At 33.7% G+C, this 27,742-nt stretch overlaps 2 protein-coding genes across 2 annotated transcripts in view; one reads left to right on the plus strand and one right to left on the minus strand.

Annotated features, from left to right (window-relative positions):
• Nucleotides 1-8,446: 8,446 nt before the first annotated feature.
• LOC137397336 (acylcarnitine hydrolase-like) lies at nucleotides 8,447-19,579 on the minus strand. The gene is made up of 7 exons (XM_068083626.1): nucleotides 19,447-19,579; nucleotides 18,572-18,762; nucleotides 17,168-18,089; nucleotides 15,997-16,203; nucleotides 14,826-14,901; nucleotides 12,253-12,446; nucleotides 8,447-8,881 (listed from the first exon to the last, which is right to left on the minus strand). Exons 1-7 carry the CDS (start codon nucleotides 19,577-19,579, stop codon nucleotides 8,697-8,699), a joined length of 1,908 nt encoding a protein of 635 aa, XP_067939727.1. The 3' UTR covers nucleotides 8,447-8,696.
• A 246-nt stretch (nucleotides 19,580-19,825) lies between these two features.
• Nucleotides 19,826-27,742, plus strand: part of LOC137397337 (TNF receptor-associated factor 3-like) — a 66,815-nt gene continuing 58,898 nt past the window's right edge. The window contains exon 1 of the mRNA XM_068083627.1: nucleotides 19,826-19,875. Within this exon, the coding sequence (XP_067939728.1) occupies nucleotides 19,826-19,875 (50 nt within the window). The remainder of the gene's footprint in view (nucleotides 19,876-27,742) is intronic.

Raw genomic sequence — 27,742 nt, forward strand, 5'->3', positions numbered from 1 at the left:
AGTAGTTTTATAATATAAATTAATAAATATAATAGTTAGAAATATTTAGTACTGGACATGAGTACAAAGCAATGATTTAAGAGTGTTATGGCTGGTGAGCTGTATAGATCTACAATAAAATTATATATGGATGATACTACTCTTCAGCAGGGATACCACTTTTACAGCTTGAACTATATTAAAGATAAATTTATGCAGAAATTGTATTAACACAATTGATAACTGGCAATGAATTTTAATTGTTATAAATTATTTATTAAAGTTAGCGAAGGGGAACTGAAGATGACAGCTGAAGCTATGGCGATGAAGCTAAAGGCTTTTGCACAAGAAATGTATATGCTGGAAAGACGTTTGAATTTCGAATAGAGCACATTCGTGTGCCAATATCTTAGTTCAATTAGTCACTATCACACAGTTTGCAGAATAATGAATGAGCATACAGTCACCGTGCAGTCTTAAACTACCTTAACACTGCACTGTGCGACATTCTGAAATTAGTATGATAATGGTGTAACACAGAAAAAAAATTTCAACCTTTTTGTTATTTTTGTAATTGCTCTACATCTAGATAATAGTTATATTGTGAATAAATATAAATATGTAAATAGCAGGACAGAGCAGCTCCACTTTCAAAACATCTTACAAAACCAGATGGTAGAACAGCAATAGAAATGCACAGGTCAAGATTCACATGAAATTTATACCCAATCCTTAGTTTTATATGAGGTATCGTTTTGATAAAATTAATATAACAGGCTATTCAAATTATAAATATTATGCTGTTTTCTGTATAGCATGATTTAGATTTTTGTAACGTAAGCTGTTAAATGTGGTGTTTTTATGTCATAGCGGGAGTCAAATGTTTAAAAGATAACTATTCATCAAACCATACATTATGATTGTATTATTTTGTTAAAATCACTTATTCACTGTACAAGACATGAACATCAGCTAAGTAAAGACGCTGTCAGATTCAGTTAAAATATTTTTGATAACAATATTTTTTTCAACTTACAACTGAACTTAAATTAATTTCCTTCATTCATAACAAAAAGCTCCACTTCATCTGCGTCATTCTGATCATTTTCTTCTGATTCTACATTTTTGAAGCCTGCATAACTCCCATTTGGATTAGGCAACATTATGTAGAAAACAACGCATGGAGGAATAACTTTTTGGTTATTTCTTCCAAGGTGCCTGCAGCTGAGCAATAGGTAGTTGTTTTAGTAATGAGTCTATTAGCCTTCATATTGCGAACGTAATAAAAGAACAATAGAAATAACTTATAGTTGAAATTTTTTGACGATACGTTTTAGCAAAGACGATCATAGATTGTGTTCTACTGTATATGTGCACTTATTTCCTGGTTCTCACAATTGCGGGGACATCCGATCTCCATCACATTAGATAATATCAAATCAAGTCAAAAACTACATTTCGCGTGATTTGATGATTGATTAAGAATCAGCATTCCCAGTGGCGAGTCCGTTTCACACACATTTTTGCAATGGCGTATTTATCCGATTTTTGCAAAATATTATGCTTGTTGAAAAAAGACTCTGTACTCAGTTAAATGTGAAGGCTTGGGCATTTTTGGTTTTTTAAATATTATTCTGAGTATTTATCTCTTGTAAAAATATTTTATGTTTTGCTAGACGTAGTAAATTACACAAAACAAATTAAGTAAAAGTTGGCCTTCATCAGTAAATTGTGTTCACTTTCCCTTTAAAGACATAAGTATAACATAATTGCTGATCCTAACTTAAATGAATTTACCTTCTTAAACACGTACTTGAAGAAAGTTTTAGTATGTACTGAACTAAACTTCAAAGTGCTAACTAAAATTTTATTACTTATTTGTTTGCGAGTTTGTGTTTACCATAACAGATAGAGCTGAACTGGGATAGCAAAAAACGTATTTATATTTTTGGCATTCTGGGAAGTATTTTTGGCAAATGGCGCATTAGAATTTTTTATTTCATTGTAATTATTACAACGATCACTAAACTTTTACTTCAAAAGGGCTTTGTGTGGATATCATATAGCGGAAAACTACTTTGCCCTGGTGTGGCAAAAAATAAAAAACATAGTGTTTCATAGAGTTGGGCAAAACATACTTTATAATAGGAGCATCGTAACCCATGGGTGCAATGCATCAATTAATAAGTCATTGAGCGTATGCAATGGAGAAAACCAAATGTGGTGTATGATAAGAGTAATATAATCGTCAGAATAGTATAGAGACTTGCAATTGCAATCTTTGTGAGCTCATATACAGCACGAAACGAGACTTTAATTCTTTCATTCCAAGACTTTAATAGCTATAGCTGGACAGACAGATAACTGGAAAGATAACAACAAACTTTGAAATTTATTTATATAATTGATCAGGCCAAAACTGTCTTTTTTATTGGTAAACTGAAACAGTAATTTATTACAGCATATACATGTATTTATAAGACTTAATAACGAAGCGTATTTTCATAAGATTTCGTAATATAGCGGAAATCAATAAGATTTCACATCAAAGAGTATTTTCATGAGATTTTGTCATCTTGTATATTTTAATAAAACTTCACGACAATGAATCATGTCATAGGAACTGGTGAAATGGCATATTTTAACAGGATTTTAGAATGAAGTGCATTTTCGTAAGATTTCATGATATGGTGTGTTTTATTACGGTTTCACAGCAATGCGTATGTTTCAAACGATTTTGCGATATATGATAATTTAGTAAAATTTCAAAACAGAGCATATTTTTATAAGATTTCGTGATATGGCTTATTTTAATACGATTTCACGACAGATCATAGTTTCATGATTTCATGATATGGCATATTTGAAAAAAATTCCATGATGAAGCGTATTTTCATAAGATTTTGTGATATGGCGTAACTCAATTAGATGGTGTAACTCAATAACTGAACATTTTCATTTTGTCATATTTTAACCAATTTTTATGACAAAACATACATGTATTTTCATAGGATTTGGTAATATGGCATAGTTAAAAATGGATTTCACAATGAAACGTACATATATTTTCATAAAGTTTCGCATTATGGCATGCTTTAAAAGCATTTTTTTAAAAGCGTATTTATTATAAGATTTAGCAAAAGGTCATATTTTACAAAGATTCTACGACAAAGCATATTTTCATACGATTTTGCAAAATAGCATAAATTAATAAAATTTAACAACAAAGTGTATTTTCAAAAGATTTCTGGAAATGGCATTTTTAATAAGGTTTCACTACCAAGCTTTTTTACATAAGATTTTGCTGTATAACATCTTATTAAGATTTCATTAAAAACTGTATTTTCATAAGTTTCCTCTAGGAAGGGTATTTTCATGAATTTTCATTATATAGCACATTTCATAAAATTGTATGACAACGTGTGTCTTCATAGAATTTTGTGTTAAAGCATATTGAAAGAAGATTTCACGTTAAATAGTATGTTCATAATATTTTATGATATGTCATATATTAATAAGATTTCACGACGAAGGGTATTTTATAATCAGGTGGCCAATCCAAGCTGACTACGCTGCATCTCCAGCCAATGAGACAGTTTGCATTTGGTCCACTCGATAGCCCACAAGAGGGGAAGTGCTGCCATCGGTAGCTGACAAGCATTAAATTTTCCCTTAATCCTCCTTTATATGCATTTCCACCAATCATATTGGCTAGGCGTTTGATCCCCTCGGGTAGTCAACTCAGCGCCAGACTTGTTACAGCCAAAAGAAACCTATCTTTCAGTAAGATTCAGGTGGTGGCTGTTTTTGGTGAAGAGCGCATGTTTGTTTATTTTTTCTAAGACCTATTATATGGGATATTTAGAATAATGCATCTATCACTGTCGCTTCTTGTCAATCCAAACTTTTTCTGCTTAAGTCGATCACCCTTTGGCAGAGGCATACGTCGTTGGCGAGTTGCTCAAAAATATCCGGTCAGATATCCCAGCATTGTACAGTTTTGCCAAATAGTTGATTCACTAAGCTCTTAAATAGAAATATCAGGTTAAAAAGAAGTTTCATCTTGCCCTTACTGATTGGTCCTTCAATCATTACGCTTGCCAGAGAAAGTATTTAAAAATCAGCAACCGTTCAAAAGTGTCTCTGTCTTTACATTCTTACCTATTAACCTTCTAGGTTCTGTTTGCAGTGTGCATAGTGTTAAAGCCACTTATATAATAGGCACATGAAGATGAGGAAGAGGCAAAGGCCAGAGTCTTTAAAACGCTGATTGTTGTTTCAGTCTCTCCTTTCAGCACCTGCGTGGTGAGGGTAAATGCCAAGCCAAAAAAAAAAGTAAGAAGCATACATGTACCTTGGTCAGTACCTAAAGCTTGTCAGCGTCAATATTTGAGACCTTCTCCATTGCTTTTAACTCTCTCACTACTGCGGTAAAATCGCTATTCCAACCAAGTTACTTCAAATGAATTTTCAGAAGTTTGATGTACCACCAGTATTTTTTTCAATATCTCAAGAATAAAGGCAGATATTATTTTACTGTCAAAAGCATCTCATCCAGAGCAATAGTTTCTACAATATATTTATAAAATTGTTTACTGAGTCCCAATGATTGTCACAAGAGCTATGATGCTTCGTTTGCATTGAAAGACCATGGTGAACTTTTTATTGCCATGACGGTAGCATTCTGGGTTTCCGTTTTGAAAAGTAATTAGAATTGGAATTGCTTACTAAGAAAATTTTTGATTAGTTGCAATTAACTGGCAACAAGGTTTTTTCGTTGGAGACAAAGTTTGATTGGTCTAGCTAAAGTGTAGGCTTCGTAATGAAAAAAAAGTTAAGCCCAATTGATAAGCCCATACGCTCTGTACGCTCTATTACTTTTTGTACATCAGCTTACGGTAGCAAAAAAGTTTAAGATACTTTTCAATTCTGCTCCTTTGTCAAATCGTTTTGCGTGATTGTCTTTGCATCACTCTCATAGTCTTTTTTCAGAATTTTTCCTACATATTAAAACAGAAAGTTGTACATATACTCCCGCAGTTCAATATTTTAAAATCTTAGTAGTTGGTCTTTTTTCCGCATATGTGCAATCATCATGCAACAGCTATTATTTTCATGTATTCTCTTTATTGAGATCAACCACATTATAGATTTTTGAATTTTTGTTCGTATTTTTCTCCACCAAGCTAGCATTGTTTTTTTGTTTTCCTTTGGCTACCATCATCTTTTTTTAGGATTCGACAATTATCACATTCTTTATACTTCCTTTATTTCTCTTTTTCACCTCCAAAACCCTTTTTTTTTAAATTAATTTTTTATTGCCTAATTCCTTTAAAAAAACTTATTACGAAAATTACACAGTCGATGCTATTAGGCAAGCAACACATCATCCTCATTAATATAAAAAATGCTAAAAACATTTTTTTGATGTGGCATTAATGCTTTCGGGAAACGAATTGGGCTCACTTGCATATAATCACACCACTTTTCATTGGTCTTAGCTTTTATTTTACCAGGTACATTTTTCTACCACTAGAGCAGTGATACCCGCTAGTAGCAAAAGTCGAACAGCACAATTCAAGACTTGTGAAACTCATACAGTGATTTCAAACGAATTCCCAAATTTGTTTGTTTTTCTCTAACCCCATTTTGAGTGCCTACGACCAGCAGAATTAATGATAGGCATATATTGGTCTTTAGTGATGCTGTTGCAACATGGAAACAAACAAATGTTCTTGTGTTTTGATCATTTCACGGAGTTCATAAAAACTGACCCGCCTCCAATGACTCCATTTTTAGTTCAGCAGCGTTCTCACTTGTGTCTTATGCCTAAACGCTTGCATATATTCAACTTTAACCTTTTACATAATGGCTCATGCTTGCCCAAAAACCTAATCAACATTTATTTAATAGAAGTTTCCTCAAGTTACTTCCCTATAAAGTCAGGTTTTTTATTAATTGTGAGCATGTGTCTTCTTACATATGCGTGTGCTTGTGTGCGAATATGTATGTATGTGTGTGCATGTGGGCGATTGTGCACGTGTAATCGTATATGTAGGTTTGCATGTGTGGTTCGACTGCCTTACCTTTGCAAGTTTTACTAAATAAGAGAGCCTAATTGGTTCAGGGTCATAACTGGTTACACCTACATTTCTTTTTGCACTTGCAATGGTGTTAATTGTATATTTATGTATGTACGTGTAATAAGCTATAAGTTGTTTTGAACATTTTCTCAGGTCCACTTTTTATCTCACAAACATCTATTATACATGTATAGTACGTTGGGTCTTAGATGATATGTTGTTGCACTACCAAAATTGACTTTAGCTGCTGTTTGTTTTGTGATTATTAGTAAATCTTCTAAACTTTTGCGCACTATAATTGAGTCTTAATAATTTTTTCAAGCCAACCAACATACTACTATGTGATACTACGAGAAGCTCTGACCACATTGGTCAACGTTGAGACAGAAATATTTGCTGTAATAACAAAGTTTGTGTTTCATACTACAGAAACACTCGACACAACAAACCAAAGTCATTACTTCAAAAGCTTCTGTTGACAGACTTCTGTTTCGATTAAAAAATTATGGTGAGTGTAAGTTTTATTACACTTAACCAACTAAATGCCAAAGACAAACATTGAAAAAAGAAGTTATTTTGTTAGGACATTTCATTTTGCATGAACCTATTATTTTGGTTGTTGTGCAGCTCACAAATGCAAAAATCTAAACGCTTTGGTTTTGAAAAACATAACTTTTTATCTTATATATACTGTGATTGGGCTGCCAAAAAAAGATTTGTTTTTTGAAATTCCTTGGTATTTTTGCAAACAATATATTTACCTGCATTGCTTATTCAAAATACATAGCAAAAAAAATCAAAAGGTTCCATAACTTAACCACTTTTTTAAATTCCCAGTGTAAATGAGTATTTTTTCTAGCGATTATTAAATGTTATGAATTATTTTGATGCTTCTTAAAATGATGTTGAATAATTGGCTAGTCTGGAATAGAACTTTTAGAATGCTGAGTGACTGTCAGAGCATAATAGCTTTTAATCAAATCCATATTATTAAAATACTATATAGTCTATCGTAAAACAATAATAGATGTATAGTAAGGACAAAATCTTAAAGAGTTATGTAAAATCACTAAAAGTGCCAGAGCCAAAAAAAGCATTCACAAAATAAAGATCTCAATGTCAACATTTTTATAATCAAATAATATAGAGCAATATAGTTTGTTATAATATAAAAACTTTAACGAAATTTAAAATAAATTTATATTATACTTATAATAGGTACCTACTAACAATATAACACATTTTAATAATCATGTAGCATTATACAATATAATATATTACGGTCTGATATAACATCATACAATATAATGTATAATACAATTATATAATAAATTGATAAAAAAATATAATGTAATACATTTTACTATAATAGAATATTTAATTACTTAATATAATACATTTTAAAATGGTTCAATATAATATTTTATTTTAAATATACTAGGAAGTGATGCATTATTGTATAAGATAATATTATATTATAAAAATGGCACCTACAATATAATACAATAAAAACTAAATCACCATGATAGCTTTCAATTTAGACGTATATCATAGGATAACAATGATGAGCTCAATAAAGCTACTTGTAGTCTTTTTAAAATGGTTTCCAATCAAAATGATCACTTTTCTCCAGCTTTTTACCAATATGAAAAACATTGCTGTTTCGATCAAACTCAAATGTAATGTGACGTGGCTCTTGTTTTAATGACTTTGTTAGACTTATCTCGATCTATGCATTTGTTACAGCGTGCTTCGCACATACTTGCGTTCACGCATCGGAACACACACACATTCTGTTGACCATATGTAATTGGGGACTGTGTATTGTTAGACTGTGGATTGTATTGTGTTGACTGAAGTGCACTGCTTTTGAAAATTTTCCCTTTTTTCTGTTATAGCGGGTCTAAATTTTACACTAACTCTGAGAATGCTACCTGACACAAGAGTGGAATTGTCTTACCTCCTAAAATTGGACATAATAGAAAAGATAATTCTCGCTTATTTTTGCTCAAGCAAGCTGTTTTGGGTTGGTATTTGATATTTTTGCATCTCTTTGTAACTATGCTTACCATATTTAACCACATATCATTATGCATGACTTAACTTTTCTTAACTGGCCCCTAAAATTTCTTTGGTTGTTAATTAAACCTTTGCAAGCAAGAAAGTTGTAAATAATGCACACAATCAAACAGAAGTAAATCGATTATTTCAGATTTTTGCTTTTAAAGCACCAACATGTAACTGCAAACAAATGAGAGGCTGTGGCAAATGGAACATATGAAAGTGGTTAGTAAGATTCACATAGGGTATATATTTATGTAACTCTAGTTCTAGACGGTAAAATCAAAATGGTTTTTCATATCAACTGCTGTTTAGTTTTAAGGTTTAGCAGATGCAAAAGTACAAAATGTATACCAACTGTTTAGCATTAAAGGTGTGTAGTGTGATTCCATGATGTAGTATTTATATTATCAAATCTTCTCATCTCAATTTAGATTCTTCGTTTAGTCAGTAAATCATCATTCGCTGTTGCCAATGAATAACAGAAGAAAGATAGTTTTAAGAGTGAGTTTGTGGTGCATTTTTTTGGAATCTCATTGACGCTGTTGTAGTACCTGTAAATATCACTTATGATTACTTGTTATTCACTGACATTTGTGCGGCGTTTTTTGCACATTTCCACCTCCAAATGATAAAGCAACAAATGGCAGCAACAGATACCAGGCCAAACAGAATACATAAAATCAGCAACACAGTCATAACTTTATTTGCCTCTTCGGGGGTCAGCTCTAGCATTCCATCCAGGTACTTGTACTTGTCTAAAAATTATAACAACCAGTTTTACTAATCTGCCACTTGAAGTCTTAAGAATTTATTCTCATCAGTTTGTGAATGTACATTAAATGTACGTAAATTACATGGAAGAGTAAGTTTATAAGTGGAATGTGTCAGTAGCTACTCTCCCAATCATGCGAGTTATGTAACTAATTAAAGACAACACAGTATATTAACAGCAATTCAACCACATGCTGTTACATAGCCTGCTTTATTAATAAATAAAACTTTGCAGTTTAGTGCTAGTTTGAGCTTTTGAGAGCCGCCTAATCATACTTGACTGTTTGTAAAAATATAAAACAATAAGTGTTGACTCATCCATATTTTTAAAAACAAATATATGTAGGTTTCCTGGCTGTCTGCGGACCAATACTTCCCATTTATAATTATTTGCAATATTATGATCAAAATATATTAAAAGTTTATCACAGGTTTTTTATGTTGAAAATCTGTATTTCACTACCTTATAGTTTTATGAGATGACATAAAACAAGGATAATTTAAGGTACTTCTATCAAAATTAAAAAGTTGCTTAGAAAACATAACAATTATAAATTAGAGAGAAGGATTCAATTAACATAAGAATATACTATTTGATTTTAAGTTTATAATGAAATCGTCTGATTCATATATTGCAGTTTGTTTTAAGTAACACACTCAATCGTGCTAATATATAAAGGTAGAACACATTAGAATGTGTGACAAAAAGTAGTCTGTCTTAAAACATCTAGTCAGACCAAGCTAAAGCCAGACCAAGCTAAAGCCAGACCAAGCTAAAGCCCGACCAAGCTAAAGCCAGACCAAGCTAAAGCCAGACCAAGCTAAAGCCAGACCAAGCTAAAGCCAGACCAAGCTAAAGCCAGACCAAGCTAAAGCCAGACCAAGCTAAAGCCAGACCAAGCTAAAGCCAGACCAAGCTAAAGCCCGACCAAGCTAAAGCCAGACCAAGCTAAAGCCAGACCAAGCTAAAGCCAGACCAAGCTAAAGCCAGACCAAGCTAAAGCCAGACCAAGCTAAAGCCAGACCAAGCTAAAGCCAGACCAAGCTAAAGCCAGACCAAGCTAAAGCCAGACCAAGCTAAAGCCAGACCAAGCTAAAGCCAGACCAAGCTAAATCCAGACCAAGCTAAATCCAGACCAAGCTAAAGCCGGACGAAGCCGGACGAAGCCGGACGAAGCCGGACGAAGCCGGACGAAGCCGGACGAAGCCGGACGAAGCCGGACGAAGCCGGACGAAGCCGGACGAAGCCGGACGAAGCCGGACCAAGCCGGACCAAGCCGGACCAAGCCGGACCAAGCCGGACCAAGCCGGACCAAGCCGGACCAAGCCGGACCAAGCCGGACCAAGCCGGACCAAGCCGGACCAAGACGGACCAAGCCGGACCAAGCCGGACCAAGCCGGACCAAGCCGGACCAAGCCGGACCAAGCCGGACCAAGCCGGACCAAGCCGGACCAAGCCGGACCAAGCCGGACCAAGCCGGACCAAGCCGGACCAAGCCGGACCAAGCCGGACCAAGCCGGACCAAGCCGGACCAAGCCGGACCAAGCCGGACATAGCCGGACATAGCCGGACATAGCCGGACATAGCCGGACATAGCCGAACATAGCCGGACATAGCCGGACATAGCCGGACATAGCCGGACATAGCCGGACATAGCCGGACATAGCCGGACATAGCCGGACATAGCCGGACATAGCCGGACATAGCCGGACATAGCCGGACATAGCCGGACATAGCCGGACATAGCCGGACATAGCCGGACATAGCCGGACATAGCCGGACATAGCCGGACATAGCCGGACATAGCCGGACATAGCCGGACATTGCCGGACATTGCCGGACATTGCCGGACATTGCCGGACATAACCGGACATAACCGGACCAAGCCGGAACATAGTCGGACCAAGCCGGACCAAGCCGGACCAAGCCGGACCAATCCGGACCAAGCCGGACCAAGCCGGACCAAGCCGGACCAAGCCGGACCAAGACGGACCAAGCCGGACCAAGCCGGACCAAGGCGGACCAAGGCAGATCAAGCCGGACCAAGCCGGACCAAGACGGACCAAGCCGGACCAAGCCGAACCATGCCGGACCAAGCTTCAACCATAACAAGCCATTCTAAGCCATCGCAGTTCAGCCGTATGAGAGGCAAAACGTCATAACTATAAAAAAGAATGAAATGCAGTACAAAAGGTGAAACTGCTTTGCGCCTGACTCAACATCGTTGCATGTCGTGAACTGTAACTATATGAACTAAGCAGAAATATATATATATATATATAAATATATACATATATACATATATAAATATATACATATATATATATATAAATATATATATATATATATAGTCAAACATGGATAACTCAAACTTCACGGGACCGAGCGAAAGTGTTCGAGTTATCAGAGCATTCAAGTTATCAGAGCACTGTCACAGTTCCATGTATTTATTTATTAGTAGATATATGTACATATACAAACTATAATAGAAATCAAAAGCATTAATGGCTTGTTTCAATATAAATGCTTCTAATGTAAAGTTTAAAAATATTTATCAAAAAGTATAGAGATTTTTTTATCACTTGAGATTGGTTTGTTGTTTGAGGTGATGTTATTGCCGAAACGTATTTTTATATTAAAATCGGCAAAACTTGATTGCTGTTGGAATGCTCGGAAGAAAAGACATCTTTTTCCTCTGAGTGTCTTAACCAAAATCAGCTGTGCCGATTTTTCTTGAAGTTTATGCGAAGGTTACCTCACTTTTTTTTGCTTCCAAAGGGCCATCGGTAAGCGAATGGTTGGTAAAAATCAAATTTCACCAAACCTTTAGAAAAGTCGTTGACCAAAATATTTTGCCGATGATGGTAATAATGAAGTCTATGAATTATGAAAAGTTTAGGTTTACCTCTATGTCTTAGAATAAAGTGATTTTTTAAAGCGATAGCAACCATTTCGATAGCCGTTAGGAAAAAAACTGTTCGAGTTAACAAAGTTAAGGTTGAGTTATCTAAAGCAATTTATCATTACGTGGGGGCAGACCAAAAAACCGTTCGAGTTAACCATGTGTTTGAGCTATCCGAGGGCGAGTTATTCATGTTTGACTGTATATATATATATTTATATATATATATATTTATATATGTATATATATATATACTTGTTGCACTGAGTATTGTGATTTGTGGAGTCAGTAAAGGCAGCGCGCAAAACCATTACAAATGTTTATTTAAAAGTCTCTGCAAAACTAAACAAATTTCAAAAGTAACCTTTATATGGTTTCATAAAATTAAACTGTAGTACCATAAATAAACCAGTGAGGCAAATCACCTATAACATGTAATTCATAATACATACATTTCTCATCGGATTCCGTGGAACCAAATGGCACATCGACTACCTCTGTTTGCAAGATAGCGCTGTCTACTGCTGACCACAGCCTTTGTACATCATTCAGAGGGTATGTTTTTCTTTCAAACTGTTCAGTGTTTAATACCGTGTAAGTTTGATTTCTTGGAAATTCAAACTGGTTAAACTCTTCTCCCGGGTTTCTTTAAATAGTAGCAAAAGGTGAGTCAAATTTTTTTCTATTGTTATATAAAAAATGATTTTATTTCTTTGATTGAGGTCTATTGAGGTTTCAACTTAATTTCAACAAATGTTCGGTAAAAGAATAAAGCAAACAAATTAATAGTTGGCAGTAAGAGTTACAGCATACAGACCAACATACTTTAAAGATAAGAGTTACAGCGTACAGACCAACATACTTTAAAGATAAGAGTTACAGCATACAGACCAACATACTTTAAATATAAGAGTTACAGCATACAGACCAACATACTTTAAAGATATGAGTTACAGCATACAGACCAACATACTTTAAAGATAAGAGTTACAGCATACAGACCAACATACTTTAAAGATATGAGTTACAGCATACAGACCAACATACTTTAAAGATAAGAGTTACAGCATACAGACCAACATACTTTAAAGATAAGAGTTACAGCATACAGACCAACATACTTTAAAGATAAGAGTTACAGCATACAGACCAACATACTTTAAAGATAAGAGTTACAGCATACAGACCAACATACTTTAAAGATAAGAGTTACAGCATACAGACCAACATACTTTAAAGATAAGAGTTACAGCATACAGACCAACATACTTTAAAGATATGAGTTACAGCATACAGACCAACATACTTTAAAGATAAGAGTTACAGCATACAGACCAACATACTTTAAAGATAAGAGTTACAGCATACAGACCAACATACTTTAAAGATAAGAGTTACAGCATACAGACCAACATACTTTAAAGATAAGAGTTACAGCATACAGACCAACATACTTTAAAGATAAGAGTTACAGCATACAGACCAACATACTTTAAAGATAGGAGTTAAAGCATACAGACCAACATACTTTAAAGATAAGAGTTACAGCATACAGACCAACATACTTTAAAGATATGAGTTACAGCATACAGACCAACATACTTTAAAGATATGAGTTACAGCATACAGACCAACATAATTTAAAGATAAGAGTTACAGCATACAGACCAACATACTTTAAAGATAAGAGTTACAGCATACAGACCAACATACTTTAAAGATAAGAGTTACAGCATACAGACCAACATACTTTAAAGATAAGAGTTACAGCATACAGACCAACATACTTTAAAGATAAGAGTTACAGCATACAGACCAACATACTTTAAAGATAAGAGTTACAGCATACAGACCAACATACTTTAAAGATAAGAGTTACAGCATACAGACCAACATACTTTAAAGATAAGAGTTACAGCATACAGACCAACATACTTTAAAGATATGAGTTACAGCATACAGACCAACATACTTTAAAGATATGAGTTACAGCATACAGACCAACATACTTTAAAGATAAGAGTTACAGCATACAGACCAACATACTTTAAAGATAAGAGTTACAGCATACAGACCAACATACTTTAAAGATAAGAGTTACAGCATACAGACCAACATACTTTAAAGATAAACTTGTATAACATTCTAGTAGATTTCATTCAAAAGTATCAGTGTATTTTGTCATTTAAAAATACTTTTGATTTTTGAGGTCATCTGACTGCCAAGTTGCTTCAAAATTAAAATCGACAAAAATCTGTTGCGGTGAAACCACTCAGGTGTAAGCCAAAGTGTGATTATCACATCTAAAGTTGCACTTTAGCAAAGAGACTGACTTTAATGCAACAACCAGATTTTACTATAATAAGGGCTATTGCTGTCCGACTGTCTAAAGCCGCGCTGAAAACAAAGGAAAAAGGTTCATGCATGGGAATCGGACACGGTGTGTCAGATTCAATTGAATGCATACTACCACTGCACCACTTCAGAGCCTTTCAGTTGCAGGAGATAGTTATCCATATACTGATTAATCTTGACAATCTCTTACGGTACTCGGCCATGGCAAGTGTACTAGCATTAATCCCAAGAGACATCAAGCTGCAAAACTAGTAATATTATTTCGGCAAGGAACTTCCTTCGGACCGTGTTAAGCACAATCAAGTTTTAACACATTTGATTTTAAAACATCCTGACAGTCAGATTAAAAACATCAAAAGCAATCACAAATCATAGAAAAAATGCTGATACTTTCTGATAAATTGTAATAAAATTTTGCATAAGTCTATTTTATTGTGTCAAATACTATTAAACAAATTTTGTGCTTAGAATAGACAAAGAAAAAAGAAAAGAGTTCATTGTATAGTTCATTGTGTAGACAAAAGAGAATGAATGAATAAGAAGAAGATTTGATCATTGGGTTAAGTGTTATAACTACTTTTATATCAACAAAAAAAACAGTAAAATTCTTGATAAATTAAAAGGGAAAATAGACTTTAAAATATCAAAAACGGTTAGTAAACCAACTCACCCAGTTTTAGCAAAACTAGACCACATCTTCATCATATCTCTTGACAGCTGTATTTCTTCATCTGTGAAGATCAGGTCTTTAAAAGTTCAAAACAAAGATAAGAACTTTATTGGATGAGTGTGCGCAAAAGTCTGCACTAGAGTTTTGAAGTTTGATTTTATGAGAGTATTTAGCACACAATGACAACAACAATTTTATGACTTTGTAAAATAAAACCAGTTCCTATGCATGACAGCTACCTTCATTAACCAAAATATTGGCTTTAAGTTAAATGTTTTTGGAAATGGTTCATTTACAAGTACAACCTGTATTAAAGATGCAAAAACGTCTGCTATATTTTACTTAACTATTCATATAAGTATAGGATTTTAAGCCTACACTTTGAAATGTATTTGTTTGTTCAATAATCAATAGCAAAAAACTATTGGTCTGCATATTTTGCCAAAGAAAAAACGTTAAAGCTGTTAATTAAAAAAAGATAATTTTTAAACATTTGTAAATCAATTATTAAAAAATGTTTTGTTTACTTTCTTTAGATATTGAAAAATAACATTTAACGAATATTTTTGTGTCAAACATACGTAAAGGTTTAACTCTGAAATCAACATAAGCGAGCAATAACCAACAATGTTTAATGCAACATGCGAGGCCAGTTCATTTTTGTTTTGAAACAAATTTTGCAACATTGCCGGAATCTTTAAATATTGGTTTATGTAATCTACACTGGTGACCCCATAGCCATGTTACCAAATAGAGATTAACATTTGAATTGTAAAAAATCAATATAGCTTTTGTGATTGCGTAGCAAGCTAAATGTAAAAATAATAAACCTGACAAAGATAATTAAGATAATTAATTACGTTTGTAAAAAATATTGAGCATATCAAAAGTCTTTAAATAAAAGATCATTACTCTGCTAAATTTATATTTTGTTGAGCTCAAATATTGAGCTAGTAGATAAATTACAATTTTAATAGTCATTTTAAGTAATTTAATGTACAAATGAGCAACTTAATCGATGGTAATATAAGCTGATATTTTCAGCTTAAGACTAACATTTTGGATGTTTAGACTCTCATTACTAAAACAGCTGCAGCTTTACATTTCAAGCACTGCTAGCCACAAGATAATAATCTTATGTCTCTGTAATTGTGGAGAGTTAAAATCTTACCTCCTGACTCGATGGGTGTTCCGAACACGTACGGTATCTCATCAGTGTGGTCAGCTCCGTATCTTAGCCAATTGGGTCCATCGTACCAGGCAGCGCCATAAGCACTCCGGCGATGAGTAAATTCGTACGCATAAGCATTCCCTTCTTTACCGGTGGCGCTATGCACTTGCAGGCTTTGAACACCAGGTATTTTCAGCACCAAGTCTCCTTAAAATATTCAATAAGTTAACCAATTTTCACTACAATGATTCATGGCTGCTGTCACTGTGATGATTGTTGACCTTAATTGTTTTACAGTTTGAGCAAATACACATGTCATTGATTTTATTAAAAATATGTTTTGCTTTAAACTACACACTGACGTTTGCCATTTGATAGTCACTGAATAGCAAGTGCTGCGCTAGAAGATAAACTCTTTTTAAAATATGTGAATACCTACTATCCTGCCTATCAGTGCAAAATAAAAAATGGAACTGATCTACTACTTTTATTAGCAGGTTTTTTGTCACAACAACTACTATCACAAACCGATATAGGGTGAAATGTATACCGTATTCAAAAACTTTAAGTTGAGCTGAATTTTTGAATTTTGCATGCCTTCTTTTAGAAGTTGATTGTGTTTAATTCTATTCGGATTATGCGATTATTCTACAAGTTTGCTTTTTCCGCATGATGGAACAAGCAAACCCCTTAGGTTGAGCAAATTTTGTTTCTCCCAAATAATTATCAAAAGTTCCATGTTTGCGAAAGACTGAATCGGCATTTGTAAATGATGCGCATAAAATGTCTCGCGGGTTAATCTACTTAAAACACCTTCTAAACCTCAGTTGTTACTGCTTCATTTGACGAGATAGAATTGCACTGCTGTGACCACTTGCGTAGAATTCTTTGACTTTTTTAACCAAGAGCCTTCATTAATCTGCACCTTTGAATGTCTATTGAGACACTTATCGCCTGACAACTCAATTCGATCACAATTCAGAATTTGTATCGTCTTCTCAATGGAAGCTGTATCGATTTCTATAATATGATGCAGATAGCTATCTGTATCGCTAGCAAAACAGGTAGTCACTTTAGCTTTGCTATAAGTTTTTAAAAGAAAAAATTGTTACATGAAGTTCAATACAATAAAGCAAAAGCACATTTGTTCCGTGAAAGTGACTTTTCCTACCTGCAATTTGTGAATATATTTCAACTCGCTTTTTCTCAATAGATAGGTTTTCGCTTGCCAATATTTCTGCTGTACTCGAAAAGTAGTCTTTTAGGAGCCTTACAACGATTTCTTTTGGTTGCTGATCTACAGGATAGTTTATGAACGGCCATTGTCTCAGAGCTTCCAACAAAACCTCTTCTGAGACTCCTTCTGACAAATTTCTTCCTGTCATCTCTTCGCTGACTGTTAACAAGGTGTTCATGTAAATCAAACCTTCTTGGTTGTTCCAGCCACTAAGAATATCATAGTTACCAAAATCACTAAAAACATTTGTTGTACGCGCCATAGAGTTATCAGAAGTAAAATTTGACAGCGCGAGTCCGAGGTCATGCTTCAGAAAGTCGTTGTCAATAGTTGGAAAAAAAGGGAGAGCACGAGCCACAGAGTTGGAAGCTTTCTGCAACTGACTCACACTTTTAGATCGAAGACAATCAATTAAATTCTCAGCGTTCAAAGGGCAACCTAAACTCTCTGTCACAGTTGAAGCAACTTCTACTGGATCTCTGTTTATGTAAGATGAGGCGAGAGCAGATCCACTTTGCATGATTGCTCGTTGAAAAAGGGTTTGACTATTCCTGGGTGACACCAATTGAAACCCGACCGACCTCGCACCAGCGGATTCTCCAAATATAGTGATTTCTGAGCTATTCCCACCATAATCTTTAATGTTATCTTTGACCCACTGAATGGCTAGCCTTTGATCCCACAAACCGTAGTTACCAGGAAGTTTGTCATCACCGGTTGTTAGAAACCCAAAGATATTTAGCCGATAGTTAATTGTTACAACCACTACGTTTTCAGATGCAGCCAGAATCGCTCCGTTAAAATCGTTAGATTTTCCAAAAGCAAATCCTCCTCCATGAATCCACAGCATAACACTCTGTAAAATATGGTGGGTTCAGATAATAGTATTTTGAAGCAGTGTTAGTAATATTAAAGCAGCTAGATATGTCAGATCTACTAGCTTTTAAAACAAAACTTGTTTGTATTACATCCCAAAAAGACACTACATGTTTTTTTTCAATCGCAAAAACCCTACTTTATACCTGCTTATAATGATTTTTTTATCTACTCGGCAATCTGTTCATTTGAGTAGCAAACATTGTTTATATGTTTTGCTAACATAAGCAGTCACAATGTCTATTATTAAATTGATCATAGTCCAGCGCACTCATATATACATAAAAGAAAATAGAAGTTACAATGCTTAACAATTTCATTCAAAAATTTTCTTTAAAAATATACTTTTAATCTTAAGATTTGTACATGTAAAATGGTCTGCAGTACCATCCATCTTGTCAAAAATAAATAACTTCATGCTATATTACTTATACATTTAACATCTTTATGACAATTACTTACCTTGTTAGACGGGGTTTGAGGAGAATATATATTTAAAAAGAGACAGTCTTCACCCCCCTGCAGAATCCCCAGTGATTGAGCACAGAATTCGCCAAATTCTGTAGCAATCAAACCGCTGCTTGGAAACTCCCCATATGGCTCTGGCTTTGCAAATCTCAGTTTCCCCACCGGAGGTTTGGCGTATGGAATACCTACATTTAAAATTAATATTATATTATACGCATATAGCGCAAATTGTTTTATTTAACCAGCTTATTCAGCTTTCGGTGTCAACAGTTGATCAATCACAAGTTGCATTTGTAAAACTACAACAATGTTATCAATCAATGTGTTTCAACCTTTCAGTCTAGCAAAAAAAGAAGTATATAGCTAATTTCAATAGACATTTTTATATGCAAAGCAGAACTTTTACTGTATAGTCACATTGTAAATATATTATTTTAAAAACATCTGCAGCCAAAACTAACAATTATTTGCAGCTAAAGAAACGTGACAATCAAGTCAATCCAGTTGCTATTAAACTGCAATATCCTAAGAACTAATCAAGATGATAAAATAGTAGAAAGGTGTATTCAATACAAATGTACGTTCTTTAACTCTTTGGATATCAAACTGGGAAACACCAAAAGTGTAGTGCAAAGTAAGAAAAAGGGTTTCTGAATATTGCACTGTGTACTGATGTACCAAATAATTCACGGTGTACTAATATCAGACTATGTACATGTACTAATATTGTACTACGTATCAGTATTGAAATGGGTATCAAAAATTACACGTTCAATACCTTAATGTTATCCTGAAAATAAGACATTGCTAAATCCCTCATACAAGCAAATCTTATTATATAGATCGCTATCTTCCAATCTGACACTTACCACGAAACTCCAACACACCCTCTCCAGCCACCGTAGTAACAAGTCCAGTAACCTTTCCAAGAGATGTTGGTAATTCAACTTCCTCAGTTGCACAGAAAACAAAAAACAAAAGTAGTAGAAAATGTAACTTCATCGTGAGCCCTTTCCTTTGCTTCATATGACTGCTTCGGCAGTGAATCATTTGTAGCCAGCTTAGCTCGGCTATTGTCCTCAATCTGTAGGTTGTAAGCCTAAAGTAAATATACATAAGAAACTAAAAGCATGCTCACAGTAGGATCAATAGCACATTGCATGGCTAGCGTTCACAGCGGATTAGGCACTGCTACGTGAATTTATTTGCAAAACTTCTTTAAGTGATAAATATTTATTCTACTTAGACATGGTTATCGTTTATAACCTTCTGTTCCAGGCTTACATGTGCCGGGCAGGGTCAGTGTTTCTTCTTGTGAGTGGCTGTTTGTAGAAACTAAATCACTTTTAAAAGCATCTTTAGTTAGTCAAGATGAAATTTCAAATTAAAGAGTAACTTTTTAAGGCAGTTAAATGCCACCAAATTAAAAATGAACTCACAATTTTAAAAGATTTTATCAAAAATTGTTGGTGTTTTTTATCATATGCAATAGTTTTTGTTGTTTGAAGTGATCTGACTGCAAAGATGTTTTAAGATTAAAATTGGCAAAAAGTGATCACTGTTAAAAAACACTCAGCTTCCAAAGGATGGAAGATCCATGACGTGTAAAGCTATGTATGGGATAGAGATCCCCAGTGATAAATAAATATATATATATATATATTACATATATATATATATTTATATATATATAAAGTTGAATATATATGTATATCTGGTCTTCTTAGAAGATTAAAGTTTCTTCTAAGATTCTTAAAGTTTGGGAACCGAAAATAGTAATACTACTGAAATATCGTAGATTATGGGAGAATTCACCGAATGATGTTCTGCTTCAATCTGACTCTTGTTCAATCACTGAGTTGACATGATCTGTCGAATAACAACAGAATCATAGCAGGTTATTGCAATTTATGAATTAGATACTTGGATAATTAATCACAGCCATATTTAGCACCATGCTTTAAAAAGTACATTCGTCATTCCAGTTTAATATTGCATCATATTAAATTGTAAAGTATTCACATACACTTTTGAGGAAGAACCACTAAATATTATTAGCAAACACTAAATATTTACAGAAGCTTTTGTTACTAGTTTGAAGGTGAAATGATAGATTAACTGTTTTAAATTTTTACAATTTATTATTTCTTAAAAAATTCAACATTCGATAAAAAATTTCACTCACACCAGCTACCATAGTAATACTTATATTTTGGCTCTCTAAATAGATAAGACAGTACATTGTTGAATATTTATGAATTTCAAGCACAAAAGTGTTTATTGATAACTTTTCACGAGATGACTGTGCACTCAAAAACTTAGTCAAAGAGTTTCATGAAAATTTGCATGAATTAGTTTGCCCTACCATTTAATCTAGAAAAATGGATAACTTCTGTCTATGTCAGGGTGGAAAAAGAGCAGAGAGGAATTGCTTATGTAATGTACATAATCCTTATATAACCGTAAAGGTTAAAAAGTAGGCACAACGCTGTAAATAAACCGACCTTCCACTGGACAGTTGGTTGTACAAACAGTAACAAGTAGAAATCAAATATTTGTATAACAATCCTTCAATAACATAAGATCATGTGTTTTATAACTAGCAACGATTATTATAATTGCAGCGTTCATAAGCTTTCACAAAATAGAACTTGACTTCTAATATCTAGCTGGTGATCAGCATTACACAACTGTTCAAAACTTAAATAGATCGCTGCCAATTATTTCCACTGCTTGTTATATTGGCAGGTAGAATTATTAACTGTTATTCATTTCCCAAGATAGCATATTAGTTAGCATGTTAACTTAGAAAATGAACGATAGATGATATCACTACTTCAGAACTTGTATATGACTCATTGATTGTTGATTATAATTATATTTATTATTTTTTTATAACAATTGCTAAGAAACAATAATGCAGTTTTTAAGTTAAAACCGTCAGATAGTATTGTATAAACAGTATTTAACTTCTTGTTCAGAGGTGTTAAAGTTTAGCACTTTTTACGCGCAAATATAGTTTGAAAGATTTATACCGATGCGCTACTAATTTTACCTGTTGAAACTTTTTAAATATTTTAAGTTTTAAATGTTTTAGAGAGGCAAGCAAGGATATGAACTTATAATAAAAGTGAAAAATAGATAAACCAAACAAAAATAGTATGAAAGATAGGGTGTCAGTTTGGATGCTTTGAGGCTAACCTGATTAATAATCTGCATTTATTGATAAACTTGCAAAGTGATTATTCACTAAGGTAGAAACTTGATTGGGCCTTAGTGAGGTAGCGATAGTAGTAAAAGTAATAGAAATTTTATAATTGTATTGCAGAAACAATAATATTTTAACTTTTGAAAAGATCTAAACTCGAACGTCCTGCAAACGAAACGATCAATGTGTAGAGTATTTCAATGTAACCAGTTTACATATGTGTCTTTATTGAAACCTCTGGCACTCTCCCAAGTTTTAATATTCATGCAATGAAGTTCACTTGGTTTGGTTATCAGACATTATGATTTTACAAGTTAGTCTGAGTTTTTCACATAACTGACAACACCGTAGCCAAGTATTTTAGCATCATGGTATTCGTGTAAACTGGGTAACTGGGCTATTATTGTGGTGGCAGCCAGTCAGACACCAGCATTGAGTGTTCTGTCTGGGAGGTCGGTAATTAGTGGCGAGTGTGATCAGCTGAGCAATTGTATAATTAATAGCCAGTTCGGCTAACAGGACCATGTTGGCACGGCTCCAACCCCCCCCCTTTGTCATTAGTTTCAAAGTTGAATCAAATAACACAGCTTACCGAGTTGAACAAACAAAGCAAGGAGAGGAGCCAACAAAGAACTGATAAGCTGATACGATCAAAGGAAGGAGACAAACAAAATAGCCCATTTATATAAGGAGCCTAGATGGTCCTAGGAATGGCTGGCAGTCTCCTGCATGCTTTTTGTTGTGAAGTGATATTTTTATCTATGTTATCACCTCGTACTACCTTTTTACTCGTAAATTAAGTGTTTGAACCTTCTGATTCTACAGAGGTTCACTGCACTGGTTGGTGCCGAACTCTTCCTAGGTTAAAGCTCTTCTAGCATAGAAAACTTTTTTTTTACTAAAAGCGATTGTAGTTCACTCGACCTCTCAAGTAATAACCGTTTAGTCAGTAGTAAATTAGGTTGTAATATATAAGGATATTAATATCATTAAAACTATAAAAAATTCTGATCAGCTATTTTGGCTTTGTTGGTGCAACAAACATATCAAGTGTGAATTGAAAAGTGACTGTGACCAAAAAGGAAGTCAACTTTAACAACTTCTTTTTTAAGGAGTACATTGCTAGTCTTGAAAAAATCGATAAAGTGCAACTCCAAGTAGTTAAAATGGTAGGGTGAAAACCTATTAGCAGAGGACAACTCCAAATCTTTTCGAAGCATGGAAACCTAGTGATTGGCTAGACTTCTTTACAGTTGAGTAACTTTAGCTAGTCTAAATCTTTACTATGATATGATTTTTGTCCAAAGATGTCTAAAGCCAGCCTGTCCTTATAAATGTGTGGGCTAGTAGCAAAAGCGCTAGTACGAATATGGTAGCCAATAGATTTTTGCAAGGGCAGCATAAGTATGCGCCTAATTATTCGTTATTCAAAAACCGTACAATTGGAAGTCAACGAACAAGATTTTTATAAAAACTAAAACTAGTCAATGTTTTTTTATGGCTTTGATGATATTTTCTTTTCATTTGCACAGGTAGACAATTCTCAATTTGTATTGGTTATTTAGGATTCTCAAACTTACGTGTTAAGGAAAATTGATTGGCAGGAGAAGCAGGTGATTATGGATGCTAAATTGTGCAATGCAGCTCCTAAGAATTGCATTACATAGGAATGAAACTTTTTTCCAAATAGTTCTATATTGGAGCAAAGTACATAATTAAAGTTATAAATCATTGATATATCTATTGTGAATAGCAAAATCGAAATCACAGTTTCCGACTAAAACCATTCCATAGAAAATGATATAAAATTATTTCAGTAAAATCATTGCTAACTTTTTTTATCTGTAAAACTATTTAATCAATGCTGAAATACAATTATAAACGACGTCAAACAATTCTTTGGAATAAAGTTAGTTATCTTTTTCTTTCACATTCTTAGCTAGTTTGGCATACTTCCAATTGGCATATATTTGACAGCCAATCAGTGCAACAGACACAACTCCAAGCCCAGTGCACACAATCAGCAGTGCAGCCAATACTTTACTGGCAGCATCTGGGGTCAGCTGCAATACACCAGATGGATATGCATCTAAATGATGATAAACAGGGAAGAAGTTACAGGCAAACTAGTAGGTCAAGGACGAAGGGGTGCTTATTTAAGAAATGACAGAAGTGGGTTGTCTCAAATAATTTGTGGAAGTAACAATTATACTAGGCTAACAATAGCAAGTTCATATGCAGATGGACTAGTTTTCATGCAATTCTAATAAAATATTTGAAAGAAAGTGTTACAGTTTCAGGTTTAAAAAAACAACGCTGAACATTTTTTTAATGTTAAAACAATGGCACAGTATTATGTCCTAACACTTTTCCTGGTAACTTTGAAGACTCTTGTTGAGGTTTCTGAGTCGGTAGTTCTTCAATTTTAGCAAAAAAATCTATCAGCGTTATTCAACATAGGAAACAATGTATGGCATCAGTTTGTCAAAGTACAAACATCAAATGCCAAAAATACAATTAAAATATTTTATAAATGTTAACCTTTGTAACTATAGTTACTTACAATAACTTTAGTGTGTTTAGTGGTTATAGTCAGCAAGAAAATGTAACATTACAATGTACTACGTGCAGTAAGTACTGTGGGGAGTTCCTACCTTTGTGACTGACGTGCTGAAGCTAACATAAATAAATTTAGCTTGATCAACACAAGACAGTTTTAGTATGTTTTTTACTAAATTTCTAACTCGTAACTAATGTTTTATCGCTAAAATGTTTGCGAATTTGTTTTAATCATAACGAATAACGCTAAGCTGAGATGGCAAGCAATGTACAGTCAAACATGGAAAACTCGCCCTCGGATAGCTCGAACACATGGTTAACTCGAACGGTTTCTTTGGTCCGTTCCCATGTAATGATAAATTGCCTTAGGTAACTCGACCTCAACTCTGTTAACTCGATCAGTTTTTTGCCCAATGGCTACCGAGACGGTTGTTATCGCTTTAAAAAATCACTTTATTACAAGTCATAGATGTAAACCTCAACTATCCGTAATTCATAGGCGTCGTTTTACCACTATCTGCAAAATATTTTTTGTCAACGACTTTTCTAAAGGTTTGGTGAAATTTGATTTTTACCAAATATCCGCTTAGCGATCCCCTTTCGGAAGCATGGAAAAGTGAGGTGACCTTCGCATGAACTTCAAAAAAAATCGGCAAAGTTGATCTTGGTTAAAACGCTCAAAAGAAAAAGATGTCTTTTCTACTGAGCATTTCAACAAAGATCAAGTTTTGCCAACTTTAATCTAAAAAACGTCCTAGCAATAACATCAGCTCAAACAACAAACCAATCTCAAGTGATAGAAAAATCTCCTATACTTTTTGATAAAAAAACGTTTTAAATTTTACATTAGAAGCATTTAATTTGAAACAAGCCATTTATGCTTTTGATTTATATTATATTTTGTATATGTACATGTATCTACAAATAAATAAATAAATACATGGACTTCTGACAGTGCTCTGATAACTTGAACGCTCTGATAACTCGAACACTTTCGCTTGGTCCCGTGACGTTCAAGTTATCCATTTTTGACTGTATATTTAAATCTGGCATTGTGAGAGGTATTTTGGCAAATGGCATATAGAAATATTTGCTATCTCGTCATAGTCAGTAAAACAACTACCAAATTCTAATTTTGAGAAAAGTTTTTGGTGATATCGTATGGCTGAAAACCAATTCATCCCAGTGTTGCGAGGAAAAATAGCGTCGGGTATTATAGATTAAGCAAAAAATCAATTATAACAGGTGCATATTAACCCGTGGGGACAATGTACTAATTAATACGTTATTATGAAATCAGGAAAAGGTCATACAGTATATTATAGTAAGTAATTTATCTATATAAGTTAATGTAAGTATATAGTAAGATCGATAGAATCGTAAAAACCTTTGTAGATTTCTAGTCAGATAATCAGTCTAAAAACTTGCGGTTGCAATCTTTGTGAGTTCAAATCCAGCAAGAAGTAAACATTTTACTCTTAGATTTTATTAGCTATAGCTGGACAGGCCAAATAACAGAATCACAGATGACACATACACTGAAATGCATATTTATAGATTTTTTTAGTATGCTGGCAGCCCTGTGTGCAGTGAGAGATTGTCATGTGTAAAAAGTATGTGCAGAAGTATTCTTACATGTAGAAAACTTATTGAGTGGTGCATTGGCAGTGAGTTCGGCATTTAACTCAAATATTTGGGTTTGATTGCCCTGCGGTGTAGTATTTTCTCCTAATACTCTAAGCTTGGTTTCAGACCAATGAAATAACACAGTTTTTGTTACAGTAAAACTAGGTGAATGCCTGGCGTTTCATAGGTAATAAAAAGGGTTTTCCATAAAAGGTTTATTTTAAATCAACATATGGAACATTTACTTTTCCAGTTTTTAAATGAAGGTATTTAGTTTATTTCAGTGTGTCTCTAGCTAATGCACGATTTAAATATTCAAAAGCTTGAGGCATAGCTAATGTAGATTGTTGAAAAATATTTCTTGCTGCTTTTGCTCCAAAATTACTCAAGATCTAAAATAGATTATAAACAGGGGCAGATAATGTAGTGGCCATTAGCTAATTTTTTTACTTGATTATTTGCGTAACTTGAGCTAGTAACTCGAGATAATACTTTAATCTTTACTATATTAAGACCCATGTCTTTTTGAAGTCTGCCAAGAGCATTAAAAAAAATATTACACCTCACAGAAGTTGAACCATACATTTGGATGGATGGGTGCATAGCCAAGCTCACTACCACTAGAACATACAGTCACCTTGCCACACATAGGAATGATCGTGCATATAATCATTACACATCGTGAGAGACACTGAACTGCTGCAGTGTGTGTATTTTAGTAAACTTCAAACTGTTACCTAAAATTTCATCCTTCATCTGTTGGTGAATTGGTTTTTATTATAACGGATAACGCCAAACTCACTATGGTGAGCAGCGTATATTTCCTAATAACGTATATAATTAGTACATAAATTGCCGAATTTTAATTTCAGGAAAAATAGTTTATTATTACTATTGTGTGGCACATTAAATTGGCCCTAATAAAATAAAATAAAGAAAAAGCATAGTGTTTCCTAGAGTTAGGCAAAAATTATTTTATAACAAGGCATCAAAATGCGTGGAGGCAATGCTCAAATAATACGCCATTTAGCGTGTGCATACGGTATCCGGTATATGATACAATTTTTGATTACTAATGACTCTATAGTTCAGTGGTAAAACGTTTGAAATTGACACTTGCGATGTCTACCTCCGTGAGTTCAAATCCACCAGAGTGTGAAAACTTAATTCTAAGATTTTAGTAGCCATAGCTGGATGTGCACAGACACTCATATATATATATATATATATACATATATATATATATATATATATATATATATATTTCTCACAGTGTGAGATATATTTTTTTTAATTTTTTATATATATTTTAAATAAAAATAGATATTTCTCACGATATATATAGTTGTTTGAGAACTCTATATATATACTTTATATATATATGAATATATATATGTATATATATACAGTATATATATATATATATATATATATGTTGTATATATAGGTAACGTATATACTGTATGTGTATCTATATAAATATGTACATATATCCATGAAACTACAGCATGAAACTAATAGTAATCAAGTGTTTTATCTACAGTTATAGTCTGTTTTATTGATTTTAACTTGCTCTGATTTTATCATTAAGTACTCTGCTCGGATCTTACGCTTTTACTCATATATACATATGCATCTATATACATATACATATATATGCATGTATATATATATATATATGTATATATATATATATATATATATATATATATATAGAACATTATATATATATACATATATATATATATATATATATATATTTCTCACAGTTT

The sequence above is a fragment of the Watersipora subatra genome, chromosome 5, assembly GCF_963576615.1.
Source record: "Watersipora subatra chromosome 5, tzWatSuba1.1, whole genome shotgun sequence".
NCBI classification, from domain to species: domain Eukaryota; kingdom Metazoa; phylum Bryozoa; class Gymnolaemata; order Cheilostomatida; family Watersiporidae; genus Watersipora; species Watersipora subatra.

Coding starts and splice junctions, on each gene's coding strand:
- LOC137397336 (XM_068083626.1), bottom strand. CDS start 19,579: ATGAAGTTACATTTTCTACTACTTTTGTTTTTTGTTTTCTGTGCAACT. Junction 12,447..14,825: donor TCTAGTTTTGCTAAAACTGG/GTGAGTTGGTTT, acceptor TACTATTTAAAG/AAACCCGGGAGAAGAGTTTA. Junction 8,882..12,252: donor CACGGAATCCGATGAGAAAT/GTATGTATTATG, acceptor TATAATTTTTAG/ACAAGTACAAGTACCTGGAT.